This window comes from Falco biarmicus, chromosome 5 (genome assembly GCF_023638135.1).
Source record: "Falco biarmicus isolate bFalBia1 chromosome 5, bFalBia1.pri, whole genome shotgun sequence".
In the NCBI taxonomy this organism is placed as follows: domain Eukaryota; kingdom Metazoa; phylum Chordata; class Aves; order Falconiformes; family Falconidae; genus Falco; species Falco biarmicus.
The window spans coordinates 12,932,872-12,951,682 of NC_079292.1; the positions used below are offsets into that span (position 1 = coordinate 12,932,872).

General features: G+C 37.5%; 1 protein-coding gene across 4 annotated transcripts in view; it reads left to right on the forward strand.

Moving 5' to 3' along the window:
- The window catches only part of TFEC (transcription factor EC), a 140,945-nt gene that overhangs the window by 113,833 nt on the left and 8,301 nt on the right, over positions 1-18,811 (forward strand). For 3 of the 4 annotated variants that reach the window (XM_056341044.1, XM_056341048.1, XM_056341047.1), the window contains 3 exons: positions 7,907-8,021; positions 8,893-8,949; positions 13,329-13,404. In XM_056341044.1, coding sequence (XP_056197019.1) covers positions 7,907-8,021; positions 8,893-8,949; positions 13,329-13,404 — 248 coding nt within the window. The remainder of the gene's footprint in view (positions 1-7,906; positions 8,022-8,892; positions 8,950-13,328; positions 13,405-18,811) is intronic. The other variant, XM_056341045.1, reaches the window with a different exon arrangement.

The following is an 18,811-nucleotide window of genomic DNA, read 5'->3' on the forward strand; positions in this document are numbered from 1 at the left end:
ATAGCTGGTGAATTGTTTTGACCTGTCAGGACAGTCCAGATGCCTTTGGTGAAAAGCTCGTGCTATCCTAGGTATTTTAGGCAACTAGAACATGTAAGGTGTCTGCTCGTTAAAAATGTACATACCCTCCATCACTTCCATGATTAGCGACACCCTTTTCGATGCATGGAGAGCTGTTTGCTAGTGGAACTAGTCTTTCTAGCTAGGTTATCCAGGGTTTATTTTATTATAGTCTTCTTTTATGAATGCATATTAGTAAAATGCAATACAGATTATACAGAAAGCAACTGAACAGGATTTTTTTCAGGTTAAGGGTCAAGCTAAAGATGGGATGAAGATTTTGTTAAAAGAGAAGATATTAATGAAGTGTTCCAAGAATCAGTCCTCAGCCTCAGTTTATGTAATATTTTCATTAGTGACCTTGGTACAAAAAATACATTTATGCTGATGAAATTTACTGAGGTAGCAAAAGTAGAAAGTATTGCCAATACAAAGGAGGATGAGGATATCATAGAGGAAGAATTATAGGACTGTGGTGACAGAACAGTATAAATGGAAGGAATGTAATAGTACTGAGTGCAAGGTCATTCATTTAAATACTAATAACAGGAATGTCTGCAGTAAGCTGAGAGCTCATTAACTGGAGATGACAGAGAAAGATCTGGTTACATTAGTTGCTCAGAGGATGACTGTAAGCCATCAAAATGATAGGACTGCAAAAATGAGATAAATATGATCTTAGGATCCATCACAAGAGAGATTTCCAAGAGTCACAAGGAAATATCCACTGTGGAATTCACTGGGTGCAAAACTTTTAGGATGCTGCAGACAAATTAAGGTTTCTACCCTTCAGGAAAACTAACTCAAAGTAGGAAAGGCAGTGAGAGCCCTGTTCGGACATATCATAGTATGAAAAGTCCGGCTAAAGAAGCATGGCCTGTTCAACTTAGCAGACCAAAGCCTTAAGGAGCTATGGTCAGTCACAATAATCCCATGGGAAAGTTAAAACAATGAACTAAATAAGTTAAAGGGATACAAAACCAAGATAAAATTTGTCTAAGAATAGAAATAGAATGAAAGCTTTTCAGCAGTGATTTTTGATTATTCAATTTTTGGAACATATTCCAAATTAAACTATTGGAGATGTGAAACTTAATTGATTTTGGACAGAACATTATTGGTTTATGAAATGGATTATGTGATGATATGTTAAAGGAACCCAATATCCAGGAAATGCCTCTAGTCCACACTGGCATTACTGCATTCAGCAGAATTTTTAATTTAAGGAAAGTCTAGCTGACTTCAGAAGAGGTTGGGCTGTTTTTTTTTTTTAGATGTACAACACTGACAGTGATAGAGCCATGATCCTTATGAACACGAATGTTACTGTAAGACAAACACGTCATGCAAAGTTTAGCCAGAATGGAAAAATATTTCAATGGTATATGATCATGTAAGTGAACACTACTGTGACATAGAGCTGTCTAGGAATTACAGGTAAACAAGCATAGACAACCATATCCATATATTTTATTCCCACATTAAGAATCTTTCTCTTTCATTCCTGGAAGGCAAGGAAATGTTATTTTGTTTAAGTCTTCCTTGAAATTACATAGTTACCATAAGGTACCATGGTATGGGATTTTGAATGCCACGATTTCCCTTAATAAAGCAATGTTTTTCTTGTATTAGTAATGTTTTCCTTTAAAAAAAGCTTAACTTGGCATTAGAGATTGCAAATTGTGATCATAGCTGTCCATTGCTAGACATCCCTGCAGGTAACAAACCCTTAATATTTGCCACACAAACCCACCTGCATAGTTCAGACCTAAGTGTTGGATACAAGAAGTTGCTCTGGACGAGGCCTTTGCAATACTTTTCTTGGACACCTCCAACAAGCATAAGGTCACACTCTTGTGAGGTGCAGCTGAGCTTAAGCCAGGCACTCAATCAGGTACTTCAACTGAAATTTGCTTTTATAATTGGTCTAAGCTTCGAAGTTGAGCATCTTTCAGGATGGAGCCTCATGAATGGAAATTCTCATGTTCCAGTCTTTGCGCACAGGCATTGAAGATCCCATGACACTTTATACAAAAGGAAGAATATTAACCCCAGTGTCCTTGCCAAATGTTAACTTCGTTAATTATGGTCTGCTTTCTTTAATTCTCCTTGCAGTTTTAATTAGATATGGTATTATTCTCTTCCTGTACCACATTGTCATTGGTTATTCCCACATAACCATTTGCTATGTTAAAGGTTGTTAATCTTTTGTCCACAGCTGGCTGTATTTTAGAAATAGGAAAAATGGCTAATTATCTACTCCTGTTTTTAATATGTGTGTGCTCACCCCTTACGGGACACTTGCATCTAAATTCTGAGACACGCATACATAAATTTGTGTATCATGAATGAAAAGGTTGGAAATTATGTGATTTACCAGGACTTCTCAGGACAACACAGGTGTGAACCAATACAGCTTATGACACCTGCAGGATAAATAGATTATTTCCTGGGACTTATGAATTTTCATACCCAAATGTCTGTGTTTCCATATCTCTAAACAGAAAGCAAGAACATGCTTTTGATGCAGTGTAATCAGCCTGACTTTTAAAGTGTTTTGGGATTCATCAGGTTTGATCAGGTTCTATATAAGTGTAAGATCATCGTTGTACATATATCATTGTAATTATGCCATTGTAAATGATTTGTGCTTTTAATATTGTGTTGGATTTTTTAAGATTATGTCAATATATATATTTATCTTGTAATATAGAACTGGAAGCTATTTGAAGCTTCAGTACTGCAAACTCTTTCCCCGCTTACATGACATTGTAAGAAGTAAATTGCATTATGGTTCATGGAGTTTCAGTGCATGTCCAAACAACTAGTTATATTTTGACACACAATTTTTAATATATTGCGCTATATATTTTAATCTTGTAATTTAAAAATCCATTATTTCCCACGTGTCTACTTTTCTTAAAGGACCTCCTGCTTTGACAGACAAAAGCCTTATCTTGCCTCATGTTGTGTCAAAATTGGCCAACTTCTATTTTAAGATTGTTCTCAGCGTTCAGTAACATTAGCAAGGAAATTCCTTGGGATTTTCCATGTTTGATATCAATGCAGGGCAAATTCAGGTAGAGAGTTTCAACAAAATACTTCAATACATTTCTGGCTTTGTATTTTTAAAACTCCCCCATAATCAGAAATGTGAGTATTTGTCAAGAAGATCCAGTCTGATTTTCTTTGTTGTTCTTAATGTGTTTTTAAAATTTTGGAAATTTTCACATTAGGAGCACAGTGAGGTTTCATGAGAAGGTAAATGTAGAAAGCCTGCAACAGTCACCCCAGGCTTTCTTTGGAGTCCAGAAGAAGAAACAGAGGTGAATCAGATCACTCTAAGTGTCCAAGACAGGTCAGATTAATCACCCCTATTTCTTCTCCTGATCCTGAATCCTAACGTTGAGAGTTATTCCTCACACACTAACTCACAGCAGACTTTTGCCATGTGTCACCATTTCTGTAGGAACAAAGGTACTATCAAAGTTAGTCTAATTTACTGGTGCTTTATACCCATGTTACCCTACAGTCAGTGTGAAAATGCTGTGCTGGCTAGCTGAGAATGAAGGCAGTGTGCCAAAGGGAGATCACCAGTGCCTCTGTCCTTCAAGAAGCCACTTATCGATCACAGTGGCCGTTACAATATACTTGGGATTTCTACTAAATGCACAGGAAGGCGGCAGTTAATAGCGTGATTGGCACAACTGCTTTTGTACAGAGCAGAATCACCCAAATGTCGAAGAGAGACAGCAAACCTAAGTCTGGAAGGGATATAGGTATGAAGAAAAGAACCTTTTTTTTTTTTGTATGAACTTTTTATGGCCAGAAGAGTAAGCTGTTTATTCTGTTCCTCAGTCCCTCAGCACACTGACTGAGAATGATAACAGACTTAAGGAGGGTCAAACCTACAATTTTCTGTTCCCCATGGCTATCCTACCTATGGATTATTAAGAATGGTCATGTTTGTCACACCTGTGAATGTTTCAATTGGAATGACAGATTCTGCAGCTCAGAAATTAGTGCTTTCAAGATTGGTAAACGGGTGAGAATTTTGTAAGCTCTGTGTGATGGTGCTGTTGGACTCCTTTTCCCTTCAGGACTGCCTCCCAAGGGACCCCACCAACCAATCTCCTAAACAGGCCAAAGTCTGCCTCTGGAAGTCCAAGGTGGCAGTTCTGCTGACGTCCCTCCTTATTTCTCCAAGAATGGACAACTCTCATTTTGTGATCACTACGCCCAAGACGGCTTCCAGCCATCACATCACCCACAAGTCCTTCTCTGTTCACAAACAGCAGGTCCAGTGGGGCACCTTCCCTAGCTGGCTCCCTCACCAGCTGTGTCAGGACGTTCTCTTCCACACGCTTCAGGAGCCTCCTTGACTGTTTCCTCCCTACTGTGTTATATTTCCAGCAGACATCTGATAGGTTAAAGTCCCTTCTGAGAACAAGGGCTAGTGATTGTGAGACTTCTCCCAGCTGCTTATAGAACAATTAATCTGCCTCTTCATCCTGGCTGGGTGGTCTGTAACAGACTCCCAGCCTTGTTGGCCTTCCCTCTGATTCTTACCCATAAACACTCAACCCTATTGTGTCACCATCTTGAAGCTCTAGACAATCAAAACGCTCCCTAACATACATGGTTAACCCAGTGTCTCTCCTTCCTTGCCTGTCCCTTCTGGATTAACACAGTGAAACATTCTAACTAGTGAAGTTACATCATTGTAGTCATCAGTAGATGAATGACTTTGGTTTGAGTTTCATTTTCATTGTTTCCACACGGAGTCATGACTCTGTTTTCTTGATGACTGATAAAAATTGCCAGATGATGAGGGGAAAAGTGCTGGAGAATGTCTGTGTAAGACAAAGATGATATGGGACATTTGGGAAAATATTTTTTGCCTTTCACTGCTCAGCATTAGCGCAGCCAGACATGGACCATGGACAGGTACTTGCTTGCAGCCGTGGCTCTGTGGGATGACACTGCCCCAGTGGTTCTGCCGATGGAAGGAGGCATGTGAACTCATAACTCCAAACAATGCCGGCTGAGTTAGATGGAAGTACCTTCATCAACAGTGTAATCAAATTCAACTGAAATGTTTAGCTGTGGTTCTAAGTTGAGTATACATACCCTCTTTTGAACCCTCACACACTTCTGAACTTTCAGGTGTGTTGGTATTATTTTTTCACTACCACCTAAGTTGGCCATTCATGACCTTTCCTCTTGGATTTGGGCCTTGTTGTTTGAATTCATAATTCTGTGAATAGACTATGGAAATTTAACTATATTTCAAGGATAAAGGTGAATTACCGCTTGAAAATTGGAAGTAATCACTGAAGTATCTCATGTGTTTGTGTCAAACTGTGGTTTACAATTCTGATTTTTTTCATTCATGGTATTGATAATCTTCTAAAGTTAAAATATTACCACCAGTTTCATGAAGTTGTTGAACTCGTGTACACAGCTGTGTGAAATATGTAATATATAATAGTTATGCATTTCTCATTTGTTAAATTATTTATTACAGAATCACAGGATCACAGAATGGTTTGGGTTGGAAGGGACCTTAAAGATCATCTAGTTCCAATGCCCTGCCATGGACAGGGACACCTTCCACTAGACCAGGCTGATCAAAGCTCTGTTATTTTCAGTGATTACTATTTCCTAGCATTTCACAAAACTGGTAGCCTAAACCATATAACAGCCTTATCCAAAGTCCACTGGAATAAGTGTAGAAGTTGCATTGACTCTCGGTTTTTTATATCAGTCTTTTTTTTTTTTCATATAATTTCAATAAAGCAAATTCATTTACATGAGTGCAGGAAGTAATTAAATATGTGTCTAGAGCTAATATGAATTCACTGTTGCAGTATAGTTAAACTATCCCTGGAACAAAGAAAATACAAAGGTAAAACTGCAGTGAATTCTATAATACTTGTCAGTTTACCACTCTGGAATGAAACAAAGGTGCTTAACGTGCGAATACGCTTAGCGTTCAAATCCTGCATATTAAACATAGCTTGTTCTTGAATAATACTCAACTGAATTCCAAACATTCTTTTAAAAGGTATTTTCACTGAGAGATCAAATATGTAAGCAGATTTTCAAAACTGACTTGGTGTTGTGATTTCTACTGGTATTTAAGAATTGTCAGCTCTCCTAAGTAATAAACCTCTACTTTAAATATGAGCATGTTATTTATGTATTCAAAAAGAATCTTGATTGCTTCATTTCATTGTAGGTTATACAACTGGGGAAATTTAACACAAACTAGGTTCTCAGATAATTTAGTAAAGTTATTGGTTAATTTAGTAAAATCATTATTTAAACACAAAACATTTAAATTTTCATATTTAATATAAAAATATAGCAATCACTGCTGTGGAACAATTTCACACTGACAAGTCACTGGGAAAGTGTCTCCATTGAAAATAACTTGTAATGAAACTCATAGTCTCTACAAGAAAAAAGATTATCAGAATCTAATAAAAGTTTCCCAGCAGACCTATGGTTGTGGCTTAATGACCTCCCTGAAAAATTCCAGGATGTTTCAGGATCCTTGGGTGCAGGGCAGATCTGTAAAAACATGTTTTCTTGTCTATGAAAAACAATTTTCTTAAATAACTCCTGATTTCCTTTCATGTTTTTCTGTCTCAGGTCAGTAGTTTTACCAACAATTTTCCACATTTTTTTCACCTGCTTTTTCATCTTTTCTTTCTTTTTTTTCTTTTTTTTTTTTTTTTTTCCTCTTGGCCAGGTGGACCCAAACTCTACTTTTGAGTTCTTGTGTGTTGGTGGAAAAAATAATTAAAAAAAAGACAGCACAAACTTTATATACATGATAAAATGAAAATAAATGTTGCTTCTATTGCCTTAAAAGTCAGTAAGAATGCAAACCTTTTTTGGGAATCTAGACTTGCACTCCTGTTACACAGTTATTTTCACATGGACGTACAAATATAGATAAGATAATGATCAATGCTGAAAGGTTGGTTATACAGTCATAGAAAGTGAGCAAACCCTGCGCTGTTCTTTACTAATCTTCCATGTATTTTACAGTTATTTCAGATATGTAACATTGTTCAAGTAAAAGTAATATTTGAGTAATTATCTGGAATCCATAGACACATACTTTAGCCTTCTCTGTAAGTGCATTCCATGGGTTTATTTAAAGAATGTTATATTGCATTTTGGAAGGTAATAAGGATAATGGTATACATGATCATAAATGTTATGCGTGTTAAAACCATTAGGGTATCTGGTCTATCCTGACAACAGCACAGTTTCTTTCCTTACAGCGTAGTCTGATGTTCTGTCCACTCTAATTTTAACTATTGCATCTAACTGGGTCTCTCAGTCTTTATACTGCTAAACCAGGCGCAGTATGAATGAAGTACCAATTCGGAGTTCAGTGATGTGGTTAAAAAATCACCGGGGAGTAGGGCAAAACCAGCAAGGTGGTTATTTTTACTTTCAGCCTAATTAATGTTTGAAGTGCGTTTGTGGTAATGCTGTTATTGGAAAATATGGTATAGAAGTAATTGAAGAACAGACACTGGGGGCCATACCGTGCCACCTCTCTGCATCCGAAACCCACACAAGGGGCACTCAGAAAGCTGCTTGTGGAGAAGTGACAGACTGTGACCTTTCACTTTCAGTTTTACTTAATCCTATATAACAGAAGCTTTCCCTATAGACACACATACACAGCTCCTTCTGAAGAACACCAGACTCATATACAAAGATATTTGAAAGATATTTGATCTTCGTATTTATTTTTTTTTTAATCTTTTAAGTCTTTAACTTTTTTTTTTCTTATTGTTCTTTCCTCCCCCTACCCCTCAAGCTATCTAGCAGCATTTTGGATATATATAACAGTGACCAGGGAATGGCACCAGCTAATATGGGTCTCACAAATGCTTCTTGCCCAGCTAACCTACCAGTAAAAAGGGAACTCACAGGTAAAAGAACTCTGATATTTTAGTATTTTGTAATTGCGGAAGTGACGGCGTGTCTCTCAAAAGCTGAAAAAATCTTACCCGTGAAATAGATGTCCATAATTAAATTCCTGTGCATTTTCCAGTTTGTAGTTTTATTTAAGGAAAATAACAAAGACCAAGAAAAATGTTTTATTTCTGTTCTTCTGTTTAGCAATTAAGAAACCATGTTTGCCCCCTGTTTTTTATGAATATCGTGTTTCTAATAAACTTAATTATTTTAGGAAACATAGTAGATTCTTCCCCATGTTGGCTCCTGCTCAACAGCATAAATAAATTATCATCCATTAAATTTGTTCCAGGGTGGAACAAATGGTTCTTTTAAAACCTTACAATAAGGTTATTCAAGGTAAATCTATATTAGTAGATTAACAACTTTAAAAGTTACATACAATTAATCCAAAAAATGCTAACAACCATGTACAATTTATTAGTGTCACTCAGAGGAAACAGTGAGTTTGTTCAATGTCTTACAAATCTGATTAACTCCTGCATTATGGGACATACAAATACATATTCACATTAGTTTATTGTAGGTTTTATCCTCATGTAAAATACAGCAAATTGGAGAAAAACACCCCTCCATGGCATTTCTATGTTCTTAAATAAAAAATGTGCAATAAAAAACCAAATCTTAAGCAACTTGCCAGACTTGCTCAAAATTTAGTACTGGTAGAATATAGATTTGCTTATGATCTTGTTTAATAATAGAAAGAGTAATGAAGTAAAAAGACTAGAAGGCTGCTCTTTGTGACAAGAGGCTATTTTGAAAAAGTGAAAGAAGTACTGGAATTGCAACTTAAGGACTGCTTTAATAAATGTTACTTTCTGTCAGAAGCAGATACACGAGCAATGGCAAAGGAGAGACAAAAAAAGGATAACCACAATCTCAGTAAGTATATCTCATTTAATGGAATATATGGGGAATGCAAAGATAATATACATTAGCTACCATGTCTCTGCTCTTCTTCTAGATCAGCATCTTACCAGGGTAATCAAATTGAACTCAGTCTGCAAACACAGCTAACCACAGAGCTTTCTTCCCTGAAATTAATTTCTGCCTTCCACTTTTGTCTTTCAAAATATTTTGCATATTGTAGTTAATTTCTTTCCATATCACCTCCTGCTACTACGGTTTTATTCTACAGTTGTACAAGTATCCTGCACACTTTACTTGATGTTGTCTTTAAGAATTACAGGGCAAAACAGACAAGAAAGGAGGCAGGTAATGAGAAAAAGCACAGTGAAAATGCAGACTTCACACCTTCCTTCCCGAAGCACCCAAGGGAGAGGCTGTATCTCTCTGTGGGTGATGGGAAGGAAAAAAATCTTTACAGAAGATATCAGACAACTTCTAAACACTAGTTAAGCATTTAAAGTTGTAGAAATCGTTGGTCATAAAAGGAGATCAGGGTAGGACTGGGTGACTCAGTGCTCTGACGCTGCTGTGATACCCAGGCCCCCTAACCTCTGCAGGGTGGGATACAGTTCTGCTTCCCTTTGGGGGAACAGTGCAGCCCTGTCCTGACATTAGGCATTTCAGTCCTAGAGGAACAGTTTTCTGTAGTTTAGGCTTAGAACATAACAAAATTCATAGTTCAGTGTCTAAATATGAAACTTATAAAAATAAATAATGTTTTGGTTTATTCAGCATAGAAGAAAAAATTGTTTTATTGCTGAAAGATTACCTATAAAACGAGGCAATTTTTCCCTCTAAAAAGTAATTTGAAATAGAAAACCTGAAGGATTCTTTTTGGAAAGAGTTGAATAAAGCAATTGCATTATCCAGTCCTCCTTTCCACTTTTTCCAGCAGAAATAGTCTGGGAGTTGTAGTCGATGATCCTTATGAGTCCCTTCCAATTTGAGATATTCTATGATTCTATAATTGGTAATTAGTTAATAGCCACTATTTATATCTTTGTTCTCTTATTTATATCTTGGTTCTTTGGCTATTCTGGTAATCTTAGAGGGATTTATGGCTTTACTTCCTTGAAATTATGTACCTGGAATTACACGTCCACTGGTACAATGTGCTAGCAACAACTGCGGACAACTTTCTACTACTTAGACTTTCCAGGAGGCATCCTTATTTCGGTCTGTACTTTTTTTGTGGATTACAGACAAACCATGTAGTTTTTTTAGACCTGTTGCTAGTACATCTCTGAGGTGCCAGTGCAGATGCCAGTTGTCTCATTTGGGCAGGAATAGGGAGTTTTTGCTGGACTAGGAAAGGTGGTAAACAGGAGTTGTCAGGAACTGCGAGGGGAAAGGCAGGCACGTGTATATGTTAGGGATGCCAGGCCTTACTTTGCCTCCATTGTTTGTTTTGGCTCTGAGATCATCCTTCCTGACCACAGAAGACATGTCTGAGAACTGTCTCTCACCACTGGCAACTGAACTGAAGGTTATATGCCATGATGATAGCATGCAGACGTGCAGCATCTCTTCTGGTTTGGCTCCAGGTGTATACTTCAGAGCGCAAAGTCTCTCTGAAGATAGCTCTGCTATCTGATGGCTTGGACATATTGATGCATTACATATAAAGGCTGTATTAGTGTGATTTACTCTTCTGTGAGTATGGGGTTTATTTTAGAGATGGTCTGAAAAATCAAGTTTTGGAACTTGACCAGAATTATACAAGCATTCATGTTTCGTGTTGACTTAAGGTCCACATTTTACTGAAATGTTCTTGTACCTTCTCATACCAATGAGGAACAAGGAAAAAAGTTCCTTTTGAAAGGTTAGACCCTCAAAGAAACCATGAAAAGGTATTTAGATTTAAGAAATGGAACCCCTTCTTCATGTAACAGCAAGTTTAAATCATTACTAAATGCGTTTTGTTGGTGCTTTTTTGTTTTGTTTGTTTGTTTGTTTTTCCAGACTAAGAATTATAGTGTAATTTTTGTGTTATATGGTCATCCTGTCCGTGTAGTTTGAAAAATATTTTTCTGGTTTGGCTTTGGTATAATTTAATACTTTATAATTTAATAAATCAATAACACAGGATACCACTGGAACTGTAACAGACATTAATTAGGAAATCTCTATGAAATGTTTCCAAAATTTCCCCCCGAATCCACTAGCAGAACCATTGGAAGTTTCTTATCAGGAAAACTTGCAAAAATACAAAGAGAAAGAATTCTGTAAGTGTCCACTTAGAAAGAAAATTTTTTCTTTGCCTTATTTGTAGCCAATGTTTAGTTGACTACTTTTTGATAAGTATATTGCAGAGCTTTTCCATGTTATAAACATGAATTAAACAACAGCTACTATGCCATATGACTATGTAATTAAGGCACATGCTTTAACTCTGTTTGCCCTGCCGTTGTTTTGCCAACACAACTGAAATGTATCTTTTAAACTGTTCAGTTGCTATGTGCTTTTGTACACTGTGTTCTCCTACAGAGATCCAGCACATTCATGCCACTGGGATGCAAGGGGTCCCTTAACAGTACACTCAGGAGGATTATAACATAAATAAGTGAATCATGAATACAAAACCTGAGATGCTTTAATCTGTTGAGTGAAATTTGTGTTTCTACAGAAAGTAAGATAAGATAGTATGTCTCACCAAGGCAGAGCACCCTGTTAGGGTAAATAATACCACCTAGGGAGTTCCCTGCGCAGGAATCAGCTAGGGAGGAAATAACAGACTGCTGCACAAACCCAAGACCCTCACACAGACAAGAAGAAAAAATACTTTTATGTGTTGGAAAAAGAACTCAACGTGATCTATGTGGTGGGGCTGAGACCAAAAGTGATACGCTCATATGGCTGTGAGAAGGTTGAAGCCAGGCTAGGAAGACCCACCAGGCCGCCCTTGGCTGCACACTTCTAATTTAGCTCTGCCAGGGGTTTTGTGTTTATATTCAAAATTAGGACATCAGACTCTAAATGCATAACTCCATACGTGGAAGAGGGGAACATGTATCCACTCTGCCAATGTTCCAAGCTGTCCAGATGTGGTCTGACAGCAGCATTAGTATATTGAGCCAAAGGTGAGGTCTTCCAAGAAGCAAGGGATAAGAGAAATAGCTCAAAGCAATGCTAGTGCTGGACCAAAGCTGAATCCTGTCCATTCAGTGAGGTTTGGAATGAGTTAAAGTACAACATGGAAGCAGTGGAGGAAAGTGTGAGTTTAAACCAGTAGAACATCACTGCTGGTCTCTGACAGCTAGCACTACCACAGCAGGACTACATTCTCACTGAATATACTTTCTATGCCACAATTATGCACAAGAAATCCCCCAAGGTGATGAGATGTCCTTTGGGCCTATCCACTAAAAAGTGTGACGTTTCTACATGTAAAAGTAGCTGGAGAAAAACATATGAGGAAGCAGAGGAGAATTATCTCCTAATTAGTGAAATGGGAGACAGAAAGGTGACAGACCCTTTGGGCAGGGAAGGGTCACACCCCCAGTCTGGAAACCAATACAATGCTTGATAAAGTGGACTAAAAGCAGAGGGGGGGAATTTTATAATAATTGTAAGAACCTTATTTTCTGTTTTTTTTCCTTTCTAACTAAACTACAAGCAAACCAAGATATGATATGTAGTTTATGTTAGGAGAAGCACAAATTTAAATACAGAAAACATTACTTTATTGTTTAAATTATGTTTTTCTTAATTTCTCAGATGTTTTAGATGTTATTGTAAGCATGCTTCTGCTGTCCATCACTGAAGGAAACAGATGTGCTGTGGCTGCAGTGTTTCTGCGACACAACCTTTCTCAGATTCAGTGAACGGATACAGTTGCAGTTATGTCCTCCCTCCCATATGTCCATATGGAAACATATATCTCCAGTACTGGTACCTGTAGATTAGGGACAGTGAAGCTGTTAGCTGAGATCTGTAGCAGGAGTTCTGCCTAAATCTGGAATGCTTGATGAGTTGTGTTGAAGTCATCAGCAAAACTCCCGTAAACTGAAAAATCAGTTGGGTGGGATCAGGATGGAGAAAAGATACATAAACATCACAAAAAAAAGAAGCATTAGCTCACATTTTGACAACATGTGACTATTTCATTCTCTAGGAGTCTACTTGTAAATGGGAGAAACCTACAGGTAGGGTAAGATATATAGATAGTGCTAAGCATGGAGTTTCTCCTGACAGTAAATCAGAGACAGGTAAGAGATCGTGTTGGAACACCTATTTGAGGAATGAATTTTCTGTACATTGACTGACTTGTTTTTAACTACTTAAAATGTTTTACGTTTAATTTCTCCAAGAATATTTCACTCTAAAAAGATTAACTGTTTCTTTTTTAACAGTTGAGAGAAGAAGAAGGTATAATATTAATTACCGAATCAAGGAGCTTGGCACACTCATCCCCAAGTCTAATGATCCGTGAGTTCAACATTCTTTCCTATAATAATGTTTATAGTTTAAATAAAGGGGAAAAAACCCCACAGTTGCATATACTAGCTATAGGGTTGAGAAATAGGATACAAAATCTTCCATGCTGGATCATTGGCTCAGATCAGCCTGTAAAAATAACAAACCTTTGACAGATTTTTGGTGCCTGTTGGGAAAATTTATGTGAAAGGATAATAAAATAAAAGCAATTCCAAGGGTTTTAAGCGAGACTACCGCATCGGGAAGGGAGGGGTGGGGGGGAACTGCAACAACAACCAAAACCCAACAAAACCTAAAGGAAGAAAAAAAGTCCAGCTCTCTGTCCCTCGGAGCAATTGTGTGGTGTCTCTGGAGAAGGAAGGAGTGATGCTTTCAGCCCTTGCCACGGGCCCTCTAGTGGGATAAACCAAAACGCATGTTATCACTGTCTGCCCTTTGCCTAAGGAAAAAAATAAATAAATAATAAAAAAATCATCTTGAGTCTATAGACTGAGCAGTTTTCAAAAGTCCTCCATTCAATGCAGGGGAAAAAATCGTCCTAAAATGCAAGGAGAAAAATAACAACTGCTATAATTGCTATAATAATATCATTTTATACTAATGCATATACTTACAGTAATAGAAAAATACATCTTGCTTAAACCATACCTGCAGTCCCTTAAAGCTTGTATTTGTCATCAATAGGAAAAAAGCTGTCTCAGTAGGAAAGCCTATTGTAGGACTAGCAATAAAAATTCAGTGTGATATTTAATGTTGAACTTTAGCCTTAGATTTATCATGTCAATCAAGGAAGCCTTAAGACCATGCACTAGCATGATTGTGACTCGCATAAAATTGATTATACAGATTTTGTCTTTATCATTTTTATGTCAATACAGATCTGCGTGATACTTCAAATGAAAACATCTATTGATATTTCAGCTTTTTTGTTTTCCTTAGGCCTAAGAAATTTTTTATTACATTAAGGATTTCTATAATGACATAAAGCTGAACCTTACATAAGTACAAGGTTGGCATAACAAGCCACTCGGAATGAAATCACTGGAAAGAAAGTTAAAATATTGCATCTTTTGTAGGGAATTCATGGACTCAGCTCTTTCCACAGTATCCACCCAAGATTAGATAAATGGTCGTGTTCTTGCTATGAATATAAAATTAGGTATTACAGCTGATTTTAAATAAGAAGTGCTTTAAGTACCTAAATAAAGTTTTGGCCACATGCGATCTGTTGCAAACACAGACTGGTGGAAGTGTTTTAAGTTTGTTGGTGCTTCTTTCAGTATTTAAGACCATTTTGGCAAATAATTGAAAGATTTCTCAGAAAAACAGTGGATGGCACTGTTGGTTTGCAGCTATAAAGCAATAACAGAAGCAAGTTATACTGTAATTAGAAATGGGCATGAACTACAAATTCCAGTTGCGATTTTTGATTGCCTACAGAGATGTTTCAGTTACATGTTTTGGTCTGGATTCAGGGTTTTTTTATAAACTTACTCAAAACATTATTAATACCTAGAGCAATCACTTAGACTTTTCTTAAAATGAATGATCTGGACCTGTAATTTTGCTCCAGTAAGTGGATAATGGATTTTACCCACAGATTTTGGCATTGTTGCCTGATGAAAAAGTTTCAGGTATAGATACTGAAGACTTTGCCTTTTCTTGTTTTAGTCTGCAAACCCATGACTGAGTCCAACAGTGTGATAGCCCCAGAGTGGCTTATGTTTACAAAAGCATGAGGTGAACCTAAGTGTCTCAGGTTCTGACGACTGGTGTCTTCAAAAGGCTGGCAATCAGTACTCCCTTTGAAAATAGGCCTGTCTAAAAGCTTTCAAGCTGGTGTTAAGCAAAAAGAAGCATCAAAAAGTGCAGGAGGCTTTTGAAAAACTAGGTTATAACATAACTTTGCTATAGCTTGGTGCCAGGTTAAATTAATCTGAGGAAGTGTAAACATTTTTTAATGGTTGTAGGTGGAAATACAGTAATTTGATGACCACGTTGTTCCTTTGGCTGAGCAGACAAATTTATTATTTCTTTATGGTATGGTCCTGTGTTGCCAAATCATAACTCTGTGTCCTTACCCTTTCTTTCAGGTCTTACTTTTTCCTCCATAACACCTTATTGCGCCCCCAATCTGCCCTCTTCTTTGAAAGAAAGAGATGTATCATCTCTTAAAATGTTACAGATAAAGTATTGTATCACACATAGTATTTTCACCTCATATATTGATTTTAGAAGATTCTTCTTATAGTGGGAACTTAGCTGTAAAAGGAGAAACCTTACTGATGCTTGGACTAATGACAGTGAAGGAGATCACCCTCTGCATTGAAGAGCAAATACTACTATAACTAAGCCATTGTGGTTAGCATGCTTGTCCCAGGTGGCTGGCTCCAAGAAGATTACATTCAGACTCAGGAACAGAAAAGAACATTTCGCATGCTATTTGGAAACTTTAAGATTTATATTTCTTAGAAGGGGTGTGTGTGTGTGTGGGTATTTCACTTTTGTTTTGTTAGTTGTGTAGTGAACTTTTTTGGCTCCTGCAGAGGTACCACGGGGACTTTGTTTTGACTGGCTTAAACCCCTATTCTTTTTACATTTTTTTTTTTAAATTATTGATGAAAAGTGTGGATTACATTGCTTAAATGAATGGGTGCTTTAAGTTCACTTCATGAGCATTAGAAAACTGAGATAAATTGCAAACAATTTTGACCCATTTGTATTTTCAATGTCCAAGTGGTAGATGATTCAGATATGCAAAACAATTATGCAGAGTAATCAATAAATAGAGCTTAAAAAAGGCCCAAAACAGTCATATTTTGCTGAAAACCTCATAACCTGCTCCTTTAAACACATACACCTTTCCATTCATGGTACCTTTGTGCTCAGCCTTTCAGAATCCACCTTTTCAGTGGCTAACAAGTGATGGAGTCTAGGAATCCCTACACAAGAACTGTTTTGTGGTAGCTGGACTAGAACTGTCAGAAAGACAAAGAAGAAAAAAATATCATTCCTTCAAGAATTTGAGTCATTTTACAGAACTGGGATGTTAAGAAAACCTCTGAGGGTTTGAGCAGAAGTAGTGGGTTGCTCTCTCCCCTCTCTGCACTCGGCATTTGCCCGTGCCTGACCTTCTCTCTGGTGTCTGTGGACAGACCCGCTAGCGGCCAGCACAGCCACATTTCTTGTAAAGGAAAAGCTTGGGTATACTCACGCTGTTGTAAAATGGAAACTTGCTGCCTCTTTCAGGAGGGCACCCTTTGTAGTTGCACAGGTCATCAAAACAAGTGCAAAGTCTTTCACAGTATTTCTTTGAGCAAGCATAGTTCACAGCTAATTTCTCAGAAATAGGGGAAGAAATGGTCTGCAAACATCGTTTCAGCTTCACAAATATATTTGTTTCTAATAACTGCTCTGTGGCTGGCAAACACTGTGACTATCACCCCCTCCCAAACTCTGTTTTCATTAATTACATCTAATCTTAGATGACCAGATGCTCTCATTCTTCCTACAGGAGTTCAACTTTCATAAACTGGTAAAGCTCCTTCGACTTTAAAGTGACCTTAATGGAAATGAGCTAAAGATCAGTCTCAAGGCTATGTTTCTTTTCTCCTAAAAGAGAAACTCTCCTATATGAGAGTTACATGCTTTGGTCTAGACATTTGAGATTTGTAGAGAGATTCAGCTGTTAAAGTTAGGAGGAGATAGGGTTCAAAAGCTAATAAAACAAAGTGCTTTTTTAGTTATTTGCTACTTTTCCATGAAAATAGTGTCAAGCATGGTAGACCTCTGTTGATTAAACTAGATAACACATGCATAGGTTGCTAAAAGTTTCAAGTTATTGTACCACATGCACAGACAGAGAGACAAGACACAGTCCTCCTTTGCAGAGGTCATTGCTGATGATCAGGCCTGCAAAACCTCCCTGCTCTCAACTGACTTGTTTCACATATAGAGTATCCCATGTGTTTCAGTATTTACAGGATAAAGTCTTACATACACACAATAAAAATAGATAAGGAAAAAAATATAAACAAGGAATTAACAGACAATGAAAGAGTAACATGAAAGAAAGGAATTCCTGCTAGCTCAAAAAACTAGTTGATCTAGACCTGTTGCAGCACAAACTAGTAGGCGGCAACAAGGCTTTTACCATCAATCAGATTCTACTGTCCATGCTGGTTCTCCTTTCTCCAGAGACCAGACCACACTGCTCCTCTTCCATCCAGCCACTCCCCTCCCATACTCCTCAGGGCTATTTAACCACTTAGCAGGAATGAGACACTGCTGCACATCATCCATGTCAATCAACCCACTGCCTTTGAAGCAAGGCCACAGCTGCATGTTATCAATGTTAATTAACCCACTGCCTTCATTCCTCTACATATATCTAACTTTGTAGGTTTAAACCAGTTGTGAGTGCAACTGTTTTGTCTGTTTTTATAAAGCAGTTTCCAATAGAATGACAGTGTCTGCTCACTTTTTAAAGCCTCTCAAATGGGTTTGTAGGCCTTGTTATTTCAAATTTTATCTTTGTTATATACTGAGCAAGCACAATTTATAAACCTCTAAAAAGCAAACCCCACAGTTCCCTAGTGCCACTTTTATCATTTTTCAGATAACTTCATTTGTGCCCAAATTAGGAGTCAGCATTTTCAGAGAAATAACAGAAAACAAATAACTGATCAGAGAATTTCTGAATTCTTCTAATGCACTTGTGCTTGGATTTAATCCATCTTCAAGTGCTGAGGTGTTTTTTTTCTTCCCATCGTAGATGAATCTACTTGCCTGTCTGCTAAGCAGAGCTAGATGCATTGCAGGCTATTGCTGTGTAGGCACCTCCCCCATGCTATTGCCCCTGGTTGCCTTCATCCTTGTTAGTGATATTGCTACTCTTCCAACCCTGCACATCTGCACGGGACCTCTGTTTCTCCCTGGCACTGTCCTATGCTGTATTGTGCTCTGGCTAGAATGAATGGAGAGTGCTTGTGATGCAGAACTAGCACAGACATCTTTGGTATTTTCTTTTGATCCTGGTATAAGTAGAGAGACATGGAGTGAAAGATAAGTTGACTTCTAAGGTCACCAGCTGATCCTTTGCTGTGTTGCCTTCAGACATTGGAAGATTTAACTTCAAAGTTCCTCATTTAATAAGACACAAGTCGGTATATGTATGTATAGACAGCAATGCAAAAGATATGTGGGATACATGCATACACCCAGACAGACACACACACATAAAATAGCAGAATCTCTTAAACGATAATTTTAACCACAGCATTTTCATCCTAGAGCTCCGTGATAGTTTTGCCTCTCAAATTTGTAAATATTACCACAAGAGGTATCTATCTCTATGTATTTCATACAGAAGCTGACCAGATCCATCTCTCTGGCAGGT